The following is a 22,641-nucleotide window of genomic DNA, read 5'->3' as shown; positions in this document are numbered from 1 at the left end:
GGTGAAGAATCACACTTGTGAGACGTGCCTTGCACTAAGGTGGAGTGAACCAAAACAGGTGATATTGGTCACTACTGCAGCAGTGAAATGTGCAGATTTACCTACTTGGGTGCACGCCAGCCATACCAAGAAAGTTCCAACTCCTGCTCAACCGATTCAAGAAGTTGAGAGTGTATAAGGTTGTACAGCTAAGGGATCTAAGGGACCGCGCGGTGCCTGCCAAGTTGTGCATGGAACTGCTATGGTACCCCCATGTGCACCTCCCCCCACCCCCCCGGAGTCCCTGGGGGCCCGCAACGGGCCCCCGCAGGTAGACTCCGCATGCCTTTCCGTGGCGGCATATAAACCCTTTTCCAGCCCGGTCGCAAGGCGACCGGGGCAGAAACACGGCGGATGGTCTTTCCGTCTGCCGCGGACCCCCCAGCCATGCTACCGCCGGCCTGGGGGGGGGCAATCTGCCACACCATCCTAATGGGCCCCCTAGTGTTTTTTAAGATTTTTTACACTAGCAACCCCTGGTTAGGGTGGGCCTGAGCGCACCCATATTGCCGGGGTTCACTACACTTTGTCCTGATGAAAGCCTGATTAACAATCACACATAGGCAGAAACATGTTGACCACACTTTCAGGGATAAAACTGAACAATTAAATTTAGTTCTTTATCCCACACTATATTTTTATCCTTGTCTGATTGGCAAAACGAATAAAAAAATGTTTGGACACAGTCCAGACATTTTTAATTCACTATCCACTTTTCACCAATCACTCATTACCAGCTCTGCAATAAAACTGGCGTTGCAGCAAACTAGGGTGGTACTCGGCCACTCCTGGTGGGGCCCGATGATGAAGCATGTCACCAACCAGTTTGGTGAGTGAGGGCTTTCTTAGAAACCTAATGGATTTCTCTATATTCTTAAAAACCTAACAGTTTTTTCAACATGCTTGCTATTCGTCTTCTTTTTTGGCACACTCCTTTGTTGATTTGACTACAGTATCCGATGGGAGTAGGAGTGATCCTTGGTTATTTCTCCCTTCCTCTCCCATTGATTCTTACCTATCACCATTTACCATTAACATATGGTATATCCTGTAGCGTATTCACAAGTCTATTTTACAGAACAGGAAAATTACAATATTATTATTCTAACTTAGATGTGATTTTTTCCAGAAGTTCCTATTCGAAAGAATATCGATCCAATACTTATTAATAAGGTTGCACAGTTTACGGGTGAGTTTTTCTTAACACAAAAGACAATAGATATAGATGAAGCTCATGAAAAGAATTGAACATGTTCATTGAAAGAAGAAGAAAAGATATTCTTGAACTTGGTAGAAGAAAGGAGACAAGATTTTCAGTAGAAAGCAAAAGAGCAGAAAAGTCATATTCCACAAAGGGCTGAAAAAGAAAGTATTTACACATCTGGGAAGACTCATGCTACAATGGCCCTTGACTTTGAAAAGAAGGAAAACATGTGTCTCCATAGGTTAAAGACTAACTATAACAATGTATTTATTGGCTCAAGTGAATGTGAACAAACATTTTTTATTCTTGGAGTATGGGGATTAAAAGGAGGAACAGATCCAGTATTTCCTGAAATCTATTTTGTGTGTGGGAATAAGGCTTACTTTATGCTTCCTGCACGGTGGTATTGGAGTTGCTATTTTGAAATAGTGTTTCCCAAAATCTGTCTTGTTAAAGGAATCACTGGAAACAATGAAAACAGTAGTGAACTAATACGAAATAGAATACGTAGTTTCGCAGAAATTGTAGGTGACATATTCAGTGCATTGATACCTTCAGTGGCTGTAGTTCTAAATTCACATAGAATTTGTCAATTATCCACAGTAGTTGATCATTTATCAACAGATTCTGCTGGAGATTTTCTCATGATCAATACCGAAATGGTTGCGATCAGATCAATGATTATGCAAAATCGACTTGCTCTTTATATTATATTAGCAAAAGAGGGTGGAGTCTGTAAAATGTTGAAAGAGCAACATTGTTGAACATATATTCCTGACAAAAGTGTTGAAGTTGGAAAATATATAAGTAATATTACAAAATTGGAAGAACACTTGAAACCACTGGAAGTTGATAGTGTATGGAATAAATTAACAAATAATCTTACTTCAATAGGTACATGGATTGCTAATGTAGGTGAAGGAGTGGTAGCACAAATGATCTTACCAATACTTGGAATAACAATGATAATAATGATAGTAATGATCTGGTGTAAATGTAGAAAAGGAAACGGAAAGTATGTGGTAAATAAGCAGGGAAAGAAAAGAAAATATGAAGAGATTCAACAAGAAGAAATAAAAGGAGAACTGTACAAGAAAGTGAAAAACATGAAAGGCAAAAAGGATGTTGATAACGAAAAAACAGAGAATGGAATTGAGATGTGCTAAAGCTGGTATCTGATTAGGTATAAGTAGTTTTTGATGTCATAAATGCCATCAGAGAGGGGATTGATGGAGAAAGGAGTCGTAATGAATGTTAACAAATCGTTAATATTAAGTACTAATATTCGTTTGTCATATTAGTCTTACATCGAAAACAGACATATCAATAATTAGAGGGAAGCTTGCCTATGTGCATTACTAACGAATAACTCGATAAACTAAGATGGCTGCTTAAAAACGCTGGAATTAGACTGCGCATGCGCACGCTGCATGATGACATAATGCTTTGAAGGGAAAAGTCTGCTTCTGCGCAGTAGTAATAAAAATGGCAGCTTAGAAACTCACGTGCTAAGCATCTGCTTTGCTAGAACTAACATGAGTTATATACTAAACGCTAATGCAGATATAGTTAACATAAATAAATGGGAATAGTATAGAAATAAGTGGTATACAGTGAAACTATTTTATTTCAAAATTAATACTTGTTTTCTTTGACTTTTCTAAATAGTTCGTAAATGGGCCTAGAATTCAATATGGAGTCTTGCACATGTGACCCAGTCACATGACCAATTAGGAGGAACTCTGAACAAGATGACGTCAAGTATTGGGATCCGCCAAGGCTGAGACCTTACAGTGGCCTGGGAATACAGGAACATCCTGAAGACTCAATTTAACAAATCATGCAAATTTGCATACAATGTATTTCGTTGCTATGAACTTCGGGAGGGAATTAAAGCATGGGAAACCATATTGATGGACGGGAACCTAAAACAATAGACTTAAAGAAAATATTGCAATTATAATGTGGTGTGATGATCATTCCCTTTGCCCCGACCAATCAGAATAGAGAAATGCCATACAATTGAAACAATTGGAGGTGGTACATGACCAAAAAGAAGATATCATTTGTTTGACTGATTAGTTTAACTATCCCAATTCCTACACAGTCTGTAGCTGATCGATGCACGCTGGTTGACTTCCATAGACCCAGACTCATACAGACGAGGAAACTGCTGACCGAGTGCCATATGCCGCAGATGGAATGCTGAGGAGCAGAGATGCTGTCCGAATGCTGCCCGACTTTAGCGAATGGCAAGTTAGAAGTTAGGTATTAGTGAGTCTATTGGTAGTGTAGTAGTAGTGTTGCTCTGAAGAAAATCTATGAGGAGAGAAGACTTAGGTCTTGAGGCAGGAGAATTAGGGAATAGATTTTGCGTAAAGTCCATGAGGAGGGGTTTTTATTTTCAAGTGTCAGAGAGGGGTAAGACGCAGGCATCTAATCCGGAGGAGATCATCTGTCCTGTCTTGAACGGCACTGAAAACTGTCCGAATCCACTTTAAAATTTCCGATACCTGAATCTTTTCCAAGGACCCATAAACTCTTGTCCACATCTTATTAGGTAAATATAAATGTGAATTTGCCTATGTACCTTTTCTCTCTATCCTCTCCTTGCCTGAGGTATCCGTTATTTCTAAAGACTTTAATGAAACGGAAATGCTTTAATTAAATCTTTCTTTGCGGGAACAGATTTAACACTGTAATTTGCTTGCTCTAAACAAATAATTTTATAAACATTTAAACGATAACTGAGTCTGTGGTTATTCATAATAAATTATTAGATAGAGAGAAAAACTGTCATATAATTGCTACTACTATCTAACTAAAATTGATCCATGAGTCCTAAATAAGGCTAATGAGGTAAAAGATATAAAATTGATCATAGCCCTATAAAATTGATTCTCAGCGGTGAGTATCAATAAATGGTTCTGGGTGTAGGGTGTATTTCAGTGTGTTAGATAGGCCCTGATAATTGCTTGGTATTAGTTGTCTGCAGATTGTTATCCTGCTGTATCACCTTCCTGCACATAAACAATCTTTAAATGCCGTTTTATCACTTCTATGTGTGCTGCTTAATGCAGCACACATGGAAGTTAAAAAATTTCTTTTTATTTTAAGATTGGTTATGTGCAGGAAGAGACACCTTCCTACACATAAACAATCCAAGGCGTTTTGCTTTTTCCATGTGTGCTGCGCTGGGCAGCACTCATGGAAAAAGCAAAAACGAGGAGAAATAAAGCATTTCTCATTGTTTAGCCAAGTTAAGACCAGGTTTTCCCTGGTCTTAATTTTGACGCTGCTTCCTATTTACGCCACCCTTGTAAATAGGGTGGCAGCATCAAAATCAATGAGTGTTGCGGTGCTAGCATAGCGTGAAAGGGGGCCTTATTTACAAGGCAGCGTTAAGTCACGTTAAGTGGCTTAACTCTGCCTCGTAAATAGGCGAAGCCCCTATCGCCACAGGAACATTGGAAAAAGTGACGTTCCTGTGGCGATAGGGGCTTGTAAATATGCCCCTAAGTTTTACAACACAATCGAGTATATGCACACACAAACACACACAGGGATACTAGCAGTCAGCTGATCCATGGCTGCTAATGTGAGACACAAGCAGGCAATTATGCCTGCTGTACTTGTCCTTTGCATACCATAAGCTTTTAAAACATAGTATCAACGTTAAAAGTGAAACTTAATTTCCTGGAATGTGACATGCTGCTATAAAGGGCAGAACTGGTTGGAATTGTCTCAAATGTTATTGGGCCACTTGGCAGCTGTGGAATTAGGAGCGGTAACATGACCACGACTGCGTCTGAAAGCACTAAGCATAGCACTGAGAAACTGAGGGCTGACATGTACTCGGAGATGTGATGGGAAAGCAACCGAAATATAAACACATCTGAACCCTGATCTCATGATGTGAAATGGCTGCAAATGAAAATGAAGCATGTATACAACATGAGAAGTGAGCGTGCCACAGACCTTTTCTTGTTACTTTGGGAGAATTGTAATCTACTTTTTAAGATGCTGCAAAGGGCATAGTAAAATATAGGAGTAGGTGTAGTAAATGTTCATGTTTTAAAGAAGGCAAACCGGATAAGAAAATGGGTGGGTCATGAGATATGAAGCAGCAGCTGAAGGAACTGGTGGTGAGTGACTGCGGCGATAGAAGTCTTTCAAAAAACTCTCAAGTTTACCAACATCGTGTGAGTAGCTCATCCATTCCAGGTTTTTAAGCTGGATGCTGGGATTTGTACTCATGATTATAAAGCTGGGCTAAAATGTACAACATTCAAAGAAAATTCATTGTTTGGGTGAGTTACCCGAGCATGGTGGAGCTGAAAAACTCGAGATAACTGTAGGTGGAACACGACATGTGGCATCCCTGCAGCTACCGTGTTGAGAAGTGAAGGGGCAAATGCTCTGCTCACATGTTGGATCTACTGTGCCCTTCATCCCCCGCCATCCTGTTTCAACTGGACACCTGAGCCTTTATTAGGGTGACCACCTGGAAAGAAGGGCATAGTGGAGAATCTTGCAATTCCCCCTTTTCAAGACAACCTAAATTCCCCCGGAGCCGCTATTACCAACTTTGAGCCGCCGAGCCCAGGACACCTACCAAGAGAATGCCTACAGGCTCTCCCCCCTATCCCCGAAGCAGATTTCGAGAGACTGGCACACGGAATCACCTCTGGGTCCCCCCTCGACCCATTGCCCCCTAAAACCTGGAAAGCGTGCGGAACTGAACTATTCCACACCCTCCGCAGGATCTGCAACCAATCCCTGTGCTGTGGATTTGTCCCCACCCCCTGGAAGCAAGCACTCATCACCCCGCTGCTAAAAAAACCCTCCTTGAACCCCGAGTGTCTATCCAATTTTCGACCTATATCGCTTCTACCCTTTCCAGCGAAAGTGGTGGAACGCTGGGTTAGCTCCTTTCTTTCGACACATCTTGAGCAGAACCACATCCTGGATGACCTCCAATTTGGTTTTCGCCCAGCCCATGGCACCGAAACGGCGGTGCTTACAGCCATGGAAGAACTTCGGATGCGTGCAGACAGGGGCCACGCAGTAGCCTTGATCTTATTGGACCTGTCTGCCGCATTCGATACGGTTAACCATGTGATTCTGCTGGAGAGGCTCAGAGAGGCAGGGGTCGACGGCACCGCCCTGCTCTGGTTCCATTCATACCTGAGAGATAGGAAACAGGCTGTGTCCCTCCCCCCTTTTCAATCCGCTTTTTCCCCAGTACCTCACGGAGTACCCCAGGGCTCGTCCATCAGCCCGATCCTTTTTAATGTATATCTAAAACCACTGATCACTTTAATCAAATCCCACAGATTGAAAACTGTAAACTACGCGGACGACACCCAGCTCATCCTCTCCTGGGAGGGGAGGATTCAATCCCCATGGAATCGTTCCATGACTGCTTAAGAGACACAGCCGGCTGGCTGCACATGAATTCCCTGCAATTCAATTCCTCCAAGACCGAGGTCCTGTTCTGCTCGGGGAGCCGGATTCCTCGCCTATTTCCTACAGAATTCTGGCCCCCGGAAAACCCAGAAAAACCACAGCCGGTCACTAGTGTCCGCAATCTGGGTGTTATGCTAAACAACAACCTCAGCATGGAAACACAGGTAACTAAAACAGTCTCTACTTGCTCGGCCCTACTGCGTTCCTTACGTAAAATCATGCCATTACTCCCCGCCCAGGCCCGAGCACTAATAGTCAGGTGCACTATCCTTAGTCGCCTTGACTATTGTAATGCTCTTTTGCTCGAGTCCCCAGCTGTTCTACTGGACAGACTCCAAAGAGTCCAGTCGGCTGCAGCCAAACTGGCCCTGGGTTGGACCAGGAGATCCTCGGCCACAGCAGCCATAGCCGAGCTACATTGGCTCCCCTTGAAGCAGCGAATAGCTTTTAAAGCACTCTGCCTTGTCTTCAAGGCACTACACGGAACGGGCCCCAAATCCCTACAAAAAATGTTTTCCTGGTACACCCCCACCAGAACTCTCCGATCCACCTCAGCCTGCCTTGTGTCGGTACCCAGATTTAACAAGGTAAGGACCAGGGGAAGATCCTTCAAAGTGGCCGCCGCCAAACTTTGGAACAGTTTGCCGGTTGACATTCGCCAAATTCCACAACTCCTGCCTTTCAGAAAGCGAATCAAAACCTGGCTCTTCCCCAATACCGTTCACTGCTAACTCTCTTATTAGCCTCCCGTCTCTTTCCATCCTAAGGAGTGAGCTTCAGCGCCAGGATACCTGTCAGGTGACAGCTGCGCTCTACAACTGTTTTAAATAATAAATAATAATAATGTGGTCGAGCCATGGTGGCTGACTTAATACACATTGCGTGGTGTTTGTGGGAGTTTTTGAATTGTGGGAATAAATATTTGAGATATTGGGTAACATGGCGGGGGTCACCTTGGCACCCACACCGCTGCAGGCATTATTGAGGTGTGTACAGGAGATACCCGCAAAAAAAGGTATGCAGCACTATCATTGCTGTTGGGTAAATGGAGAATAGTAGTGGCGTGGACGAGAGAGAGGACCAGGCAGTAGCTGGCCGACTTGGCATCTTGCAAGGACATGATGGATGCGTAGGCTTCCTTGATGTCGCGCCATCCCAGCTGGAATTCATTTGGGATCCTTTGAGGTGGTACTCAAACTTGCAGGTGTTGGATGGCGCCACGTGAGTTATCCGACATGTGGATTCCTCACTGGGATACCAATAAAGGGCGGGGTATTTATTATGTTGGTGTGATGATGGCGGATGCTGAGGACGGGTGGACTAAGCTATGATATATAGGGACAATGTAGTGGGATCCTGGAAGAGGACGATTAACTACATTAAGCAGGACCCTAACGAGGTGTAGAACATGAGAATACTACACAAAACAAATGTCTGCAAGTTTTCCCAAATACATTTTTATTCTATAATTCTATCATTGTTTACCTTTATCTTCCAATCATATTTAAATATTTAAAGGCAGTTTCTAAAAATCGATAGTCCTTATGACTTATTATTTAGAACCAGTTCAAACTGAGGTTGTTCTTCCAACATTTTATGTACATTGCTGTCCAGCACTGTGCTCTTAAGCTGCTTGCTTCAGGTGTACGCGCGGCACGTAGTCCTCTCCGAGGATTGTCCCAAGATAAAAGCACGTCACCAGGAAATGAATGATACAGTTGGAAAAGCCAAAGAATATCTCCCGAAAATAAAAGTGATAAGTTAAAGTGAGTAGAGCTTGGAAAGGTACCACACGGAAACCATGAAACCCCCAGTTTGTAAATTTGAGTGGGTGAGTTTCCAAAATAGGTGCAAATCAATTGGAATTGGGGGCTGTAGGGAGGATGATTGTTCTAGTGTCACCACTACATTACCTTCCACCACGGCTGGTCTATCCCCCTGTGCTGCTCGTAATTAGTTGACCAACCCTTCCTCCTGACTTGGCCATGGTTGGTTTTTGGCACCATGTTTGTGCGATGATGTGTGAGTTTTTTCCCTGTCCTTATGCTCCTGACCTGTGCGCTTCGCATAGTTGGTGTGGTGATGCATGGCATGTGGCACCATGTACTTGCCGTCGCTGGTGATTGATTGCCTCTCTCCTGTATTTCTCATGGTTGTGACACCCACACTCCCTGTTTTATGTGCGGTTCTCATAGTCGGGTGGTTGTGGCTGTTTTGGCTCCAAGTTCCATAGCTGGTGACTGCCTCTCTTCTGCGTTTCTCTTTACTGTTTTATACTCGCCCCCTTACTCACTGTTGATACTCCCACCCTTGTGTTTCATGACACTCATGTTTGGTTTGTGATTTCCCCCTTTCCCAATTCCTTTATCGCATTTCTCAGGACGAAGTTTATTTGGCCCCGCTGTTTGCCTGTCCCCCTTCGGGTGTTTATTTGTGTTGATGGATCCCGCAGTCCATCTCCTGATGTTTCCCATAGTGGCCCCTGACTCCCACCCTCTCTGTACAGCTATCCGCGCCTGTGGCATAGCGCCAAGACGTTCAGCGCTCCCTCCCCACAACCCCTACCCCTCCTCCTCCGCGTTCTCGTCCCTGGCAGGTATCCCTAGTAGGGTGACCAACCGTCCGTAAATTTCACGGACAGTCCGTAATTTTGGCTGTCTGTCCGTTGTCCGTGAAGGATTCTTTAACGGACGCCATTTGTCCGTAATTTTAACCGGGCACAGCTTGCCCCCACCTCCCTTCTTGACTCCGATGCTGTATGAAAGCTCCGACCCCCAGCAGCACTGTAGAGGCACAGCGGGATGGCAACCCTCACACCTCCAGCCCTTGATGAGCTGTTAAGAGGTGCTCGAAGGTGACAGAGGGAGGGGCTGCAGGTTCAGGAGCAGGGGGCATCCATTCACATGCAAACAGCCTTGAATGCGTCTTGTAGTTGTATCTGCTGTTTAGAGGGGGGCTCACACATTCCATTTCTACCCAGGGCCCCAAACATCCTAGACTCTGCCAGATTACACCCCTGATTACACCGAGGCAGCACCTGCTTCTCTTCACCGAGCTTAATTACTGTCACTAATTTGTAAGCAAACCTCGGTTCTTCAAACATGCATAATGTAATACAATAAAGAAATGGCCCAATCGCACCCACACTGATTAACAAAGTATGGAGGACAATCAGTTCAATCAGTTCTCTTCGAGTATCTCCTGTAAGTACTGTATATCACAGTGGGGGATGGCATTTTGGACAGAGAGCCTGTCTTCTCGTGGTCTTGTGCAGGAGGGGGCGAGAAGCCCAAGATGATACTAGAATAGTGCATGCCCACCCCTGTGCCCACCCTGGTGGATCACGTTCCCTCTCCTGTGATGACTCCTGCTCCTGTCCCCCATGTGGTGGCTTCAGTCCCCCCCCCCCGATTGTGATGGCTCCTGTCCCCCATGTTGTGGCTCCAGTCCACCCCCGCCTGTGATGGCTCTTGTCCCCCCTGTGGTGGATCCTGTCTCCGCCCTGGGTGGCTTCTGTCCCAGTCCTGGAATGTCTCCTGCAGCGAGGGTGAAGTTCTTGATGGGCCTCTTCTGCAAAAGGGCTCAGCTCAAAATTAATATGGAAAGGTGGGCGAGTAAGTAAGTGAATGGATGTGTGAATGGCTGGATGAATTAGTGAAAGGGTGAATGGATGAATGAAAGATTGAATACATGGATAATGAGAGAGGATAGATGGATTGATGAGCGAGGGGAAGGATGGAGAGAAAATGTAAATAGCTGGATGTATGGGTGGAAGGGTAGCTGGATGATTGATGAGGGGAAAGATGGATGAGGGGAAGGATGATGAATGGAGGGGAAGGATGGATGGATGGATGAGGGGCAGGATAAATGGATGGGATGGATGGGTGAGGGGAAGGATGGATGAAAGGAAGGATGGATGAGGGGAAGGATGATGGATGGAGGGGAAGGATAAATGGATGAGGGGCAGGATAAATGGATGGGATGGATGGATGGGTGAGGGGAAGGATGGATGAAAGGAAGGATGGATGAGGGGAAGGATGGATGACGGGAAAGGATGGATGATGAGGGGATGGATGGATGATGAGGGGAAGGATGGATGGATGATGAGGGAAAAGGAGGGATGGATGGATGATGAGGGGAAGGACAGATGGATGGATTGATGGATGATGAGGGAAAAGGATGGATGGATGATGAGGGAAAAGGATGGATGGATGATGAGGGAAAAGGATGGGTGGATGATGAGGGAAAAGGATGGATGGATAATGAGGGAAAAGGACGGATGGATGATGAGGGGATGAATGGATGGATGATGAGGGGAAGGACAGATGGATGGATGGATGGATGATGGGTGGGTGAAAGGATGGATGGATGGAGAGTGGGTGAAAGGATGGATGGATAAGTGGGTGGGTGAAAGGATGGATGGATGATGAGTGGGTGGGTGAAAGGATGGATGGATGGATGATAAGTGGGTGGGCGAAAGGATGGATGGATGAGTGGGTGGGTGGATGGTGGGTGGGTGAAAGGATGGATCAGTGGATTGGATGGTGGGTGGGTGAAAGGATGAGTGGGTGGGTGAATGGTGGGTGGCTGGATGATGGGGGGTAGGTGGAGGAGTGAAATGATGGATAGATTGATGGATTGATAAGTGCAAGGGTGAATGAATGGACATATGAGTGAAAGGGTGGGTGTAAGGATGGATGAGTGAGTGAAAGGGAGGGTAGATGGACAAATGGATGAATAGATGTGTGAAGGAGTGAAATGATAGATAGATGGATGAGTGATAGGGGCAATGGATGGATTCATGAGTGGATGAGTAGATGGATGGATGGGTGGGTGGATGGATGGAAGGAAGGCTAAGTGAAAGGGTCGATGGAGAGAGAAAGGGAGGATGGAAGGATGACTAAAAGACTGGATGGGTGGAAGGATTAGTAAGTGAAAGGATGGCTGGATTGGTGAAAGGGTAAATGGGTGAGTGAATGGATGGATGGGATGAAGAGTGGATGGATAAGTGTACAGATGGATAGGGTGAAAGGGTGGATGGATGGATGGATAATGGAGGATGAGTGAAAGGATGGATGAGGGGATGGATGAAGGGAATGGATGAGTGAAATTATAGATGGAAGGATACATGATGGATAGGTTTGCAAATGGTTGAATATGTTTGGAAATGGCTGGGCTTACTTATATACTATTGCGCGACCTCTGATGTGCCTGTAAAACGTACCAACTGTCCAGAAGTTTTGTCCTGAATTTTGACCTCCTGTCCTGAATTTGTGTCCTGAATTTTGACCCTTTGTCCTGAATTTTTACACTTACCGTCCTGAATTTGCACCAATGCCAGTTGGTCACCCTAATCCCTAGGGGTGGGCTATAGGGGGGAAACCCGTGAACCTGCCACATACACCACCTTAGTCCGCTGTTGTGACCCGCCACCACCATGCGACGACCCTCCTCCCCCCTCCCCCCCCCCCCCAGTCCCCCACCTCGCGCTATTTCTCGCTGCACCGTTAAATATAGAACCAGGGGTGCCGTATTCCGCGTAGACCCGTCCCTTCACTTCCCATCGGTTCTGGGCAAAAAGCTCCGATTAATGCCACAGCCTCTGGCGGCTGCACTTGACCTTGGGAGGAAGAGACAGACATCTCTCCCAGAGACCAGAAACCACGCCCCTCCCCCACACACACCCTCCGCTTCCTGCAGCATATTGGCTTCCACTCACGATCTTAGCGTGGAAAGAGTTAAACTCTCTGCGCTCCCTGCTCAACCCCCCCCCCCCCCCTTCCAGTCCTGGCAGATCCAGTAACCGGGAGCCCTGGGCCCGAGACACCATATAAAGAGATGCCACCGTCAGCCCCTCTGCCCATATACAGCGATGACTGCTGCAACTTCCGCTGCACCGACAGCGCCTGTTGCACCGGCAGCGCACAGCGCCTACTGCACTGGACAGGCACTGCCAACGCCTAATGCACCGAGACTGGGGCTCAGTGTGTCTGTTTACAAGACGTGTGCATCATCAACTGCAACTCCCACTGCACCGATCCGCGCTTACAGCATCCACTGCACCTAGAGCACCTACTAAACAGCTTCTACCACCGGGCCAGCCTCTGCTGCACCAGTGCACCAGCCACCGTGCACCAGTGCACCTGCCCCCGTGCATCAGGGCACCTGCTCGTGAACCATCATCTCTCTACCAGTGCACCTGCTCCCGTGCTTGAGGGCACCTGCTCGTGAACCATTATCACTCTGCCAGCCTCTGCTGCACCAGTGCACCTGCCCCCGTACATCAGGGCACCTACCCCCGTGCATCAGGGCACCTGCGCGTGAACCATTATCACGCTGCCAGTGCACCCACTGCACCGGTGAACCTACCCCTGCAACACCGACACTCACGGTGCCAGTGAATGTGTTTCTATGCGCCTGCTCCTACTGCAAACCCCCACCTACTACATTAACTCCTACGGCACCAGTGAACCAGATCCCATCGCACCGGCCTCTGTGTCAGTGAATCTGTTCCCACTGCACCCGCCTGTGCACCAGGGATCCTGCTGTGAATCCACCAGAATCGGGGAACCTGCTGCAACAACACAAGAGACCCACCGGTCCCCCCTGCACTAGCGACTTATCAAGTGAGCTCTCCTTACTCGTTAAGTGAAGCATCTTTTGCACTCCTGGTGCACAGTGAACCGGTCCTTCCTGCACTAACAACCACTGCATCAAAGAACCTGTTCTTAACACCGCCTTACCTGCTCCAACTGCACCTCCCTCCCCTCTAAGAACCAGCAACCGCTGCGCTAACACACAGACTACAAGAGAAGCTGCTCCCAGTGCAACCGCCTGTGCACCACTGGGCCTGATCTCAGTGCAACCGCCTGTGCACCACTGGGCCTGATCTCAGTGCAACCGCCTGTGCACCACTGGACCTGATCCCAGTGCAACCGCCTGTGCACCACTGGGCCTGATCTCAGTGCAACCACCTGTGCACCACTGGGCCTGATCTCAGTGCAACCGCCTGTGCACCACTGGGCCTGTGCAACCGCCTGTGCACCACTGGGCCTGATCTCAGTGCAACCGCCTGTGCACCACTGGGCCTGATCTCAGTGCAACCACCTGTGCACCACTGGGCCTGATCTCAGTGCAACCGCCTGTGCACCACTGGGCCTGTGCAACCGCCTGTGCACCACTGGGCCTGATCTCAGTGCAACCGCCTGTGCACCACTGGGCCTGATCTCAGTGCTGATCTCAGTGCAACCGCCTGTGCACCACTGGGCCTGATCTCAGTGCAACCGCCTGTGCACCACTGGGCCTGATCTCAGTGCAACCGCCTGTGCACCACTGGACCTGTGCAACCGCCTGTGCACCACTGGGCCTGATCTCAGTGCAACCGCCTGTGCACCACTGGGCCTGATCTCAGTGCTGATCTCAGTGCAACCGCCTGTGCACCACTGGGCCTGATCTCAGTGCAACCGCCTGTGCACCACTGGGCCTGATCTCAGTGCTGATCTCAGTGCAACCGCCTGTGCACCACTGGGCCTGATCTCAGTGCAACCGCCTGTGCACCACTGGGCCTGATCTCAGTGCAACCGCCTGTGCACCACTGGACCTGCGCCCACTGCGCCCACCGGTGAAGCTCTGCTCCCAGTACACTGCCTCTTCATCACTAAATTTATTCCCAGTGCATCATCCTGTGCACCACTGGACCACTGGACCTGCCCCCACTGATACAGCTTCAGCACCACTAAACCTGCTCCCACTGCGCCAGCTTCAGCACGACTGGACCTGATCCCACTGATACAGTGACTGCTGCTGTGAACCCGAATTGCTGCTGCCCCTCCACCAATGCACTGAGGACCTCGAGAGATCCAGGGAAATGATTCAAGCCGGGACGAGAGACTCCAAAGACGGTGGTGCTAAAGGGACACAGCCTGGCGGGCCTCAGCCTGGCAGGCTCCAGCCTGGAGGGACACAGCAAGGCAGGGCCCAGCCTGGGGGGATACAGACTGAGGAAACGAAGCCTGGAGGGGCACGGCCCGGGGGCGCAGCGGCCTGGGAAGAAGCCAAACACTTCTATGATAACCTGACCCCCACCAAGAAGCCGAAATCGGTAAGAAATAAGATCAGCGCGCGCGCGTGCAGGTCTCTCTCTCTCTCTCTCTCTCTCTCTCTCACACACACGTCATGTATCTATGTAGTATCTTCAAGTTCCGTATAGTGCCACCAGGGGCCGAATGGATATCCAGGCGCTAGTACAAGCAGTGGGAGAGGGATGGTATTTTATTGACGTGTGAGAGCGCAGGTTGAAGAGAAGAGAGACCAAACCATGCTGAGCGACAGGTAGCCAATGCCATCGATTCTGGAAATGTTGGGTGAAGCTGTACGTTAAGATGACCCCTACGACTCTTGGGTCCTGGACCAGCGTCCAACTAGGCTTGCTAGTAAAATATAGAAGAAAACACCCCGATCGTTAAAAATGTGAAATCAAATCCGTGCGCCACGCAAACTAGAGTGAGCCTGCCATATGTGACAAGCAGATGTTGGAAATAGATTACTTAGTTTTATTTGTGCTAAGAAAGTGCTGCGTAGTGCATCCCCACAGGGTGTAAGAGAACGACATCCAAGTGTCGTGATTTAAACAGCACAAGGTAAATATAAACACAGCTAAACTTACTGCGCATGCTCAGTGCGTGTCACTGTGAAAGACCTGCTTTCAGCTCTGGATGGGGGAGGCTTCCTGTGGGCTGTCAGTGGGGCACCGGATGCAGGTTGGACACATGGCTTCCTGGAATAAGTTACTATGGACGGATTCTGGAAAAAGAAGGAGCCTGATATAAGTCTCCCAGGGTACTTCTAACAATACCTAGTCTGGCCCAATATACTGAAGGAAAGGAAGTGGCTAAATTAGGGTCATCCGGGTCACGCACGGCCACCTCCTGCCTTGCCGATAAATGAAGAGTCGGTCAGACAGTAGACAATACAAACCAGTTACTTTATTGCTAATACGCTGTGTCAGAGTCCAGTCTGAACAGTCTCCTGAGACGACTGCAGAGGGACTGCCCCCCCACCCCCCACCCCCCCTCTACACGGTAACACAAAATATACATTTCCAACACCTCTAAAGACTCACCTAAACTGGAATTTTCCAGCTCAGGTCATGATGAACAAAGAACACACACAAAGATGAGTATTGCTGGGAACATGCTATCTCGACCCCAATGCCACTCGGCCAGTGCCTACCATTCTAAGATTTGGGAACGGGTCTTTGTTGTAGAGAGTATTTCAAATAAATCCAGAAAATCCAGTTGTAGGTGTAGTTGAAGAGTGGTTTATTGACGCACCCACCTTCTGAAGATCAGCAGTGTAACTGAAACCCAGCTGATCTTCAAAACTTGGAACAGGTAACAACATGTAAAGACATACAAAATAATACATTATTGAAGCATCCACCTTCTGAAGATGGCACCCCTCCACCCCCTTTTTATTCAGGTCCAAATCAACCCAGCATGAAATGGGAAAAGTGGTACAGGCAATTTGAAAATGATTTAATTGCCATTAATGGTGAAAGCTTTAGCGCTAAAAGAAAAACAGGAATTCTTTTAAATACTTTAGGAGGCCATGCTGAAGATGTTTTTGTGCATTTACCACCATCTCCTACTCCAGTTGGGATGGAGAGTGGTGATTATGATTGCTTTTCAGAAGCAATTGAAGGGGTTCTCTGAACAACCTCATATTGTTATGGAGAGATATAACTTGTATACCAGACATCAGTTACTAAATGAATCTGTTGATACGTGTGTTGAATGTCTAAGAGTCCTAGCAGCTGAATGTGATTTTGGAGATCAAGTAGATAAATATATTCGTGATCAATTGATTATTCGTTGCTCTAATAAGAAGATTCAAGAGCAACTTTTAAGACAACGCAATCCCTCATTACAAGAAACTATTCAGATTGCGAAAAGTGTAGAACGTTCTATTATTTCTTTTAATACCATTAATGTTGACAACGTTTCTACTGAAGTGGCAGCTGTCAATTTAAAAGACTTGAATGTTAAATCTACTTATGTTAAAAACAAATTTGTTAAAAATACATCCACTCCACAAAATCAAACTCAAGTTAAACAATATTCTAATTCTGGAAAATTGTTTTGTAATCGTGTGGTTCAAAGTCACATTCATTTCAATTTAGACATCGTCCAGCAAGAGGCAAAGAATGTTTCAAATGTAAAAAAATAGGCCATTTTGGGACATATTGCCAATCTAGCAAGAGAGTGGCTATTTTATCTGATGTGGATTTTGAAGAAGACATGATTTCTGAGCCTGATTTTGAAAACAAAATTCTGTCTATAACTGAAACTCATAAATTTGGTCAAGTTTCTCACACCGATGATGACTGACTCCGAACCTTATGTTTCTCCCATGTTTATCATTACTGTTGAAGGCAAAGATATAGAAGTTATAGCAGATTCTGGCTCTCTCCATACAATTATCGCTGATTCTTTCTTTTACAAGTCATGGACAAATAAGAAACTAGAATCCAAATGATGTTCGTGTGTATGGTTTTGGAGGCAAAGAAATTGAAATGTTAGGGTATTTCATTTCTGATATTACGTTCAAACAAAAAAACATATGTGGTAAGGTTTATGTTGCTGTTGATGGGTTGCAGGTATTAGGATGGAAACATCAAGGGAAATTTGATATTACCTTGCGTCCCAATGCAAAATCACAAGTTTGTTTTGTAGAGGATTTACAAACTATTAAAAATGATTAAAAAAATTACGAAAACTTTACGCAAAAACTTCTTTATAGGCACAAGAATGTTTTAAAAAGGAGTTGGGAAAAGTTAAAGGATTTTCTCACAGAATTATTTAAAAAAATGCTATACCTTCAAGACACAAATAAATCCCATCCTTGTCGCCAATATGTTGTAGTGAGTTCTTCAAATAAATCCAGAAAATCCAGTTGTAGTTGAAGAGTGGTTTGTTGAAGCATCCACCCTCTGAAGATCAGCAGTGTAACTGAAACCCAGCTGATCTTCAGAACTTGGAACAGGTAACAACATTTAAAGACATACAAAATAATACATTTTTATTTATTTTATTTTTATTTTTGGAGTTTTCTATAGTGCTGGCCAGACCCGAGGGTATCGGAGTGCTTTACAATCGATCTGGAGGGAACAAGTGTGGAACAGTACAGCAAAAAAGATTCATACAAGTTCAGGAGATTAACAAAGTTATTTGGCGCCTGAGGGGCGTGTTTGAGGTAGTGTCTTTGAGGTAGTTAGAGTTACAGAGTGAGCAGCTGAGGTAGAGTTCGGGAATGCGCGTTTGTGGTAGAGGATTTTGAGACGGCTCTTGAAATCTGGAAAGGAAGGGGTAGTTCTGATGTCCACTGGGATGGAGTTCCAGATTTTTGTGGCGTTGCCCGCAAAAGAGCGAGTTGCGGTTTTTTGTTTCCGGGTTTTCAGGGGGATAAGTAGTAGGGAGTTTGAGCTTCTGAGGTTTCTGGATTGACCCGCTTTCTTGAGCTTGGAGGCTAAGTATTCCGGTTTCCCTGTGTGCAAAGCTTTGTGTGGGTAGAATTCACTAATACATTCTAAACTCTATTAACAATCTAATCTACTACCACAGTCTTTCTAACAGCAAAGGTATGCAACAATAAATATTACATTCATTACTGCTTCTCTGCCCATATCCGCCTTTGCTTAGCTTCCTTTTGCCATATCTGAAGATTGTCAAACATAGACTGCCTGCTCCTTTGTGCAAACAATTTATCCTGCAGGAAATTCAAGTTTTGTTCATCAAAAGTACCCGTCAAAGGGCACTGCAACTCATCGTTGTCCCTAGTATACTTGTGCCATAGTGTACTAAACATAATGTGACCAAGGCCTTGCTTGACGTACATATCAAAAATTCGGGGTGCCTTCCGAAGGCTCAGGCTGCTTCACCCCCAAGCGAGCATCAGCAGAGGAACAACGGCACCCAAAACAGCAAAACTTGCTAAAACAAAGCATTTTACCAAAAACATACACAGAAAATTCGCTACTAGCACCCAACAGCAGACCGCACCAATTCTTCAAATCAGACTCCCCATCGTGAATCTCAAACACTAGCCAAACCTCAGGCATTTTCAAGAGAGGCCAAATTACCAAGTCGCTTGGCAGAGATTCCACAAACACCCTCTTTCTCCAACATGATCCACAGACCTATCTATTTTAAAGCAAAAAAAGAAATGATCTCCAGGCCGTACATGAACAAATTATTCAAAATGGCTCCATTTTCACCAGGAATCAAGAAAAACTCACCTGGTGCACACAAGTCAAAAAAGTTATTCTCCACTGCTGACTCTTCGGACCAAACGGCCGATTCCAAGGGTTTCGCCTTTCAGGACCCCAGCCGGGATGACCTCTAGATGAGGAGCTTCCCGATCAGACAGGCGGGGCAGCCCCGAGAACCAAGCTCGGTCGTGTGGGGATCCCCGATCCGCCCATCCGACCAGATGCAACCCTGACCTCCACAACCCGACTACAGTCGGGATGGGTCACCTGGTGGAGTTTCTGTTCGGGCGCCAAATGAAGGAAGTGGCCCAATTAGGGTCACCCGGGTCACTCACAACCACCTCTCTGCCTTCCTAATAAATTAAGAGCTGAAAAGACAGTAGAGAATACAAACCAGTTAGCTTATTGCTAAAACCCTGCAGCACAGCCCAGGCGGACTAGTCTCCTGAGATGACTGCTGAAGGACTGCCCCCTTCTACACGGTAACACAAAATATACATTTCAAACACCTCTAAAGACCTGCCCGAACTGGAATTTTCCAGCTCATGCCATGATGAACAAAGAAGACACACAAAGATGAGTATAGCACAGGGCTGGGAACATGCTATCTCGACCCTAAGGTCGCTCGGCCATTGCCTACCATTCTAAGATGTGGGAACGGGTCTTTCTAACAGCAAAGGTATGCACAAATTAAATGGTACATTCATTAGTTCAGCAAAGCTTCAACCTTGAGTAGTACAAGCTGGGCAGCCTTCTGCTGAGGCGAGCATTATGAGACAGAAACTCAATCTTGGTTACAAAACAAAATGGCGCCAATAAAGATGGTGCCATGAATGCTAACTTAACACAAAATAGAGTTTAAGCATAGCGAAAAGGGCATTTAGAATCTGCGCATTACGGAAATAACATTTCAAATCTAACAATACCTTAGTGCAGACTATTACTGACGTCAAAACTATCCTTGTTTCAGAGCCCTTCTGACGTCAAGACTAACCCGATAGAACATAGCACAGGAGGCAGCTGACGTACGGTCCAACCTATTGAAGTTCCACAGGTATCTCTTAATTATTATTCCTGTCCCTCCTCAGCCCCACACTTCTGGTCAAGGGGTCCCAGCAGAGACTTCTGTGCCTGGTTGTTCCGAGTTGGGGGTGCTAGGTTGGCTCCCTATACCTTAGGTTGCTGGGCCTTCTCCTCTTACCCCAGGGCGTTGGGCCATGTCCTACAATCAGAGGGCTTGGTCTGTGCCCGGGATGCTTGTCTTGGTCCCTGGAGCCGAGGATGTTTTAATGGCTGGGACGCCTGAGCACACTGTGCCTAGTCCTATGGTCAAGGGCCGATGCTAGGACTGGCCACGATCTCAGAGTCCTCTTATCCTCCTAGCCCAGGCCTCTGGCACTGGTTCTGACTTCTTAACGTTTAGGGCGCTCTACGGTCCTCAGGAGACTGAGTGCTGGAGCCAGGTCTAGACATCTGCAGTGCTGCACTTGTCCTAGGGTCTCACTCGGGGTGCCAGACCCTTTTCTCAGCTCTGAGCCAAAAGTACTTAGCGTGGTCCTGGTCTCAGGGTGCCAGACACTGTCCTCGGCTCTGAATGCTGTTTCTGGTCCCTGGGTTTAAAGGTGCCAGCCCCTGTCTTCAGCTCTGAATGCTGTTCCTGGTCCCTGGACCTCAGGGTGCCAGCCCCTGTCTTCAGCTCTGAATGTTGTTCCTGGTCCCTGGGTCTCAGGGTGCCAGCCCCTGTCTTCAGCTCTGAATGTTGTTCCTGGTCCCTGGGTCTCAGGGTGCCAGCCCCTGTCTTCAGCTCTGAATGTTGTTCCTGGTCCCTGGGTCTCAGGGTGCCAGCCCCTGTCCTCAGCTCTGAATGCTGTTCCTGGTCCCTGGACCTCAGGGTGCCAGCCCCTGTCTTCAGCTCTGAATGCTGTTCCTGGTCTCTGGGTCTCAGGGTGCCAGCCCCTGTCCTCAGCTCTGAATGATGTTCCTGGTCCCTGGACCTCAGGGTGCCAGCCCCTGTCTTCAGCTCTGAATGTTGTTCCTGGTCCCTGGGTCTCCGGGTGCCAGCCCCTGTCCTCAGCTCTGAATACTGTTCCTGATCCCTGGACCTCAGGGTGCCAGCCCCTGTCCTCAGCTCTTAATGCTGTTCCTGATCCCTGGACCTCAGGGTGCCAGCCCCTGTCCTCAGCTCTGAATGCTGTTCCTGGTCCCTGGACCTCAGGGTGCCAGCCCCTGTCTTCAGCTCTGAATGCTGTTCCTGGTCCCTGGGTCTCAGGGTGCCAGCCCCTGTCTTCAGCTCTGAATGTTGTTCCTGGTCCCTGGGTCTCAGGGTGCCAGCCCCTGTCCTCAGCTCTGAATGATGTTCCTGGTCCCTGGACCTCAGGGTGCCAGCCCCTGTCTTCAGCTCTGAATGTTGTTCCTGGTCCCTGGGTCTCAGGGTGCCAGCCCCTGTCCTCAGCTCTGAATGCTGTTCCTGATCCCTGGACCTCAGGGTGCCAGCCCCTGTCCTCAGCTCTTAATGCTGTTCCTGATCCCTGGACCTCAGGGTGCCAGCCACTGTCCTCAGCTCTGAATGCTGTTCCTGATCCCTGGACCTCAGGGTGCCAGCCACTGTCCTCAGCTCTGAATGCTGTTCTGATCCCTGGACCTCAGGGTGCCAGACCTGTCCTCAGCTCTGAATGCTGTTCCTGGTCCCTGGGCCTTAGGGTGCCAGCCACTGTCCTCAGCTCTGAATGCTGTTCCTGATCCCTGGACCTCAGGGTGCCAGCCACTGTCCTCAGCTCTGAATGCTGTTCCTGATCCCTGGTCCTCAGGGTGCCAGCCACTGTCCTCAGCTCTGAATGCTGTTCCTGGATCGCTGGATCTCAGGGTGCCAGACCTGTCCTCAGCTCTGAATGCTGTTCCTGGTCCCTGGGCCTTAGGGTGCCAGCCACTGTCCTCAGCTCTGAATGCTGTTCCTGGTCCCCGGGCCTCAGGGTGCCAGCCCCTGTCCTCAGCTCTTAATGCTGTTCCTGATCCCTGGACCTCAGGGTGCCAGCCACTGTCCTCAGCTCTGAATGCTGTTCCTGATCCCTGGACCTCAGGGTGCCAGCCACTGTCCTCAGCTCTGAATGCTGTTCCTGGATCGCTGGATCTCAGGGTGCCAGACCTGTCCTCAGCTCTGAATGCTGTTCCTGGTCCCTGGGCCTTAGGGTGCCAGCCGTCAATAAGAGGATTACTTTCCGTCTCCTAACCCACGCACACAAAGCACTTTACGAAATTGGACCCGAATGCCTCAACACACGACTGTCCTTCTACACCCCCTCCCGCCAGCTACGATCCTCAAACCAAGCCCTTGCCACTGTACCTCGCATCAACAAAACCACCATGGGAGGGAGATCCTTCTCCTACTTGGCAGCTAAAACCTGGAACTCACTTCCCACTCACCTTCGCATCACTCAGAACCACCTAGCATTCAGAAAGCAACTTAAAACGTGGATATTCGAGAAGTAATTCCCCACCCTCCTTCAAGCGCCTTGAGACCCTCTGGGTATGTAGCGCGCTATATAAATCTCTTGACTTGACTTGACTTGACTTGACTTGACTTGACTTGACTGTCCTCAGCTCTGAATACTGTTCCTGGTCCCCGGGCCTCAGGGTGCCAGCCCCTGTCTTCAGCTCTGAATGC

The 22,641-nt window shown here is 47.6% G+C and overlaps 1 protein-coding gene across 1 annotated transcript in view; it reads left to right on the top strand.

Annotated features, from left to right (window-relative positions):
• The first annotated feature begins 12,551 nt into the window (after positions 1-12,551).
• NT5C1A (5'-nucleotidase, cytosolic IA) overlaps positions 12,552-22,641 on the top strand; it is a 204,853-nt gene continuing 194,763 nt past the window's right edge. Inside the window, exon 1 of the mRNA XM_086955757.1 lies at positions 12,552-14,813. Within this exon, the coding sequence (XP_086811883.1) occupies positions 14,580-14,813 (234 nt within the window). The 5' untranslated portion in view covers positions 12,552-14,579. The remainder of the gene's footprint in view (positions 14,814-22,641) is intronic.

Source organism: Lissotriton vulgaris, chromosome 2_1 (genome assembly GCF_964263255.1).
Source record: "Lissotriton vulgaris chromosome 2_1, aLisVul1.2, whole genome shotgun sequence".
Classification (NCBI taxonomy): domain Eukaryota; kingdom Metazoa; phylum Chordata; class Amphibia; order Caudata; family Salamandridae; genus Lissotriton; species Lissotriton vulgaris.
This window is presented reverse-complemented; position numbering and strand designations above follow the sequence as displayed.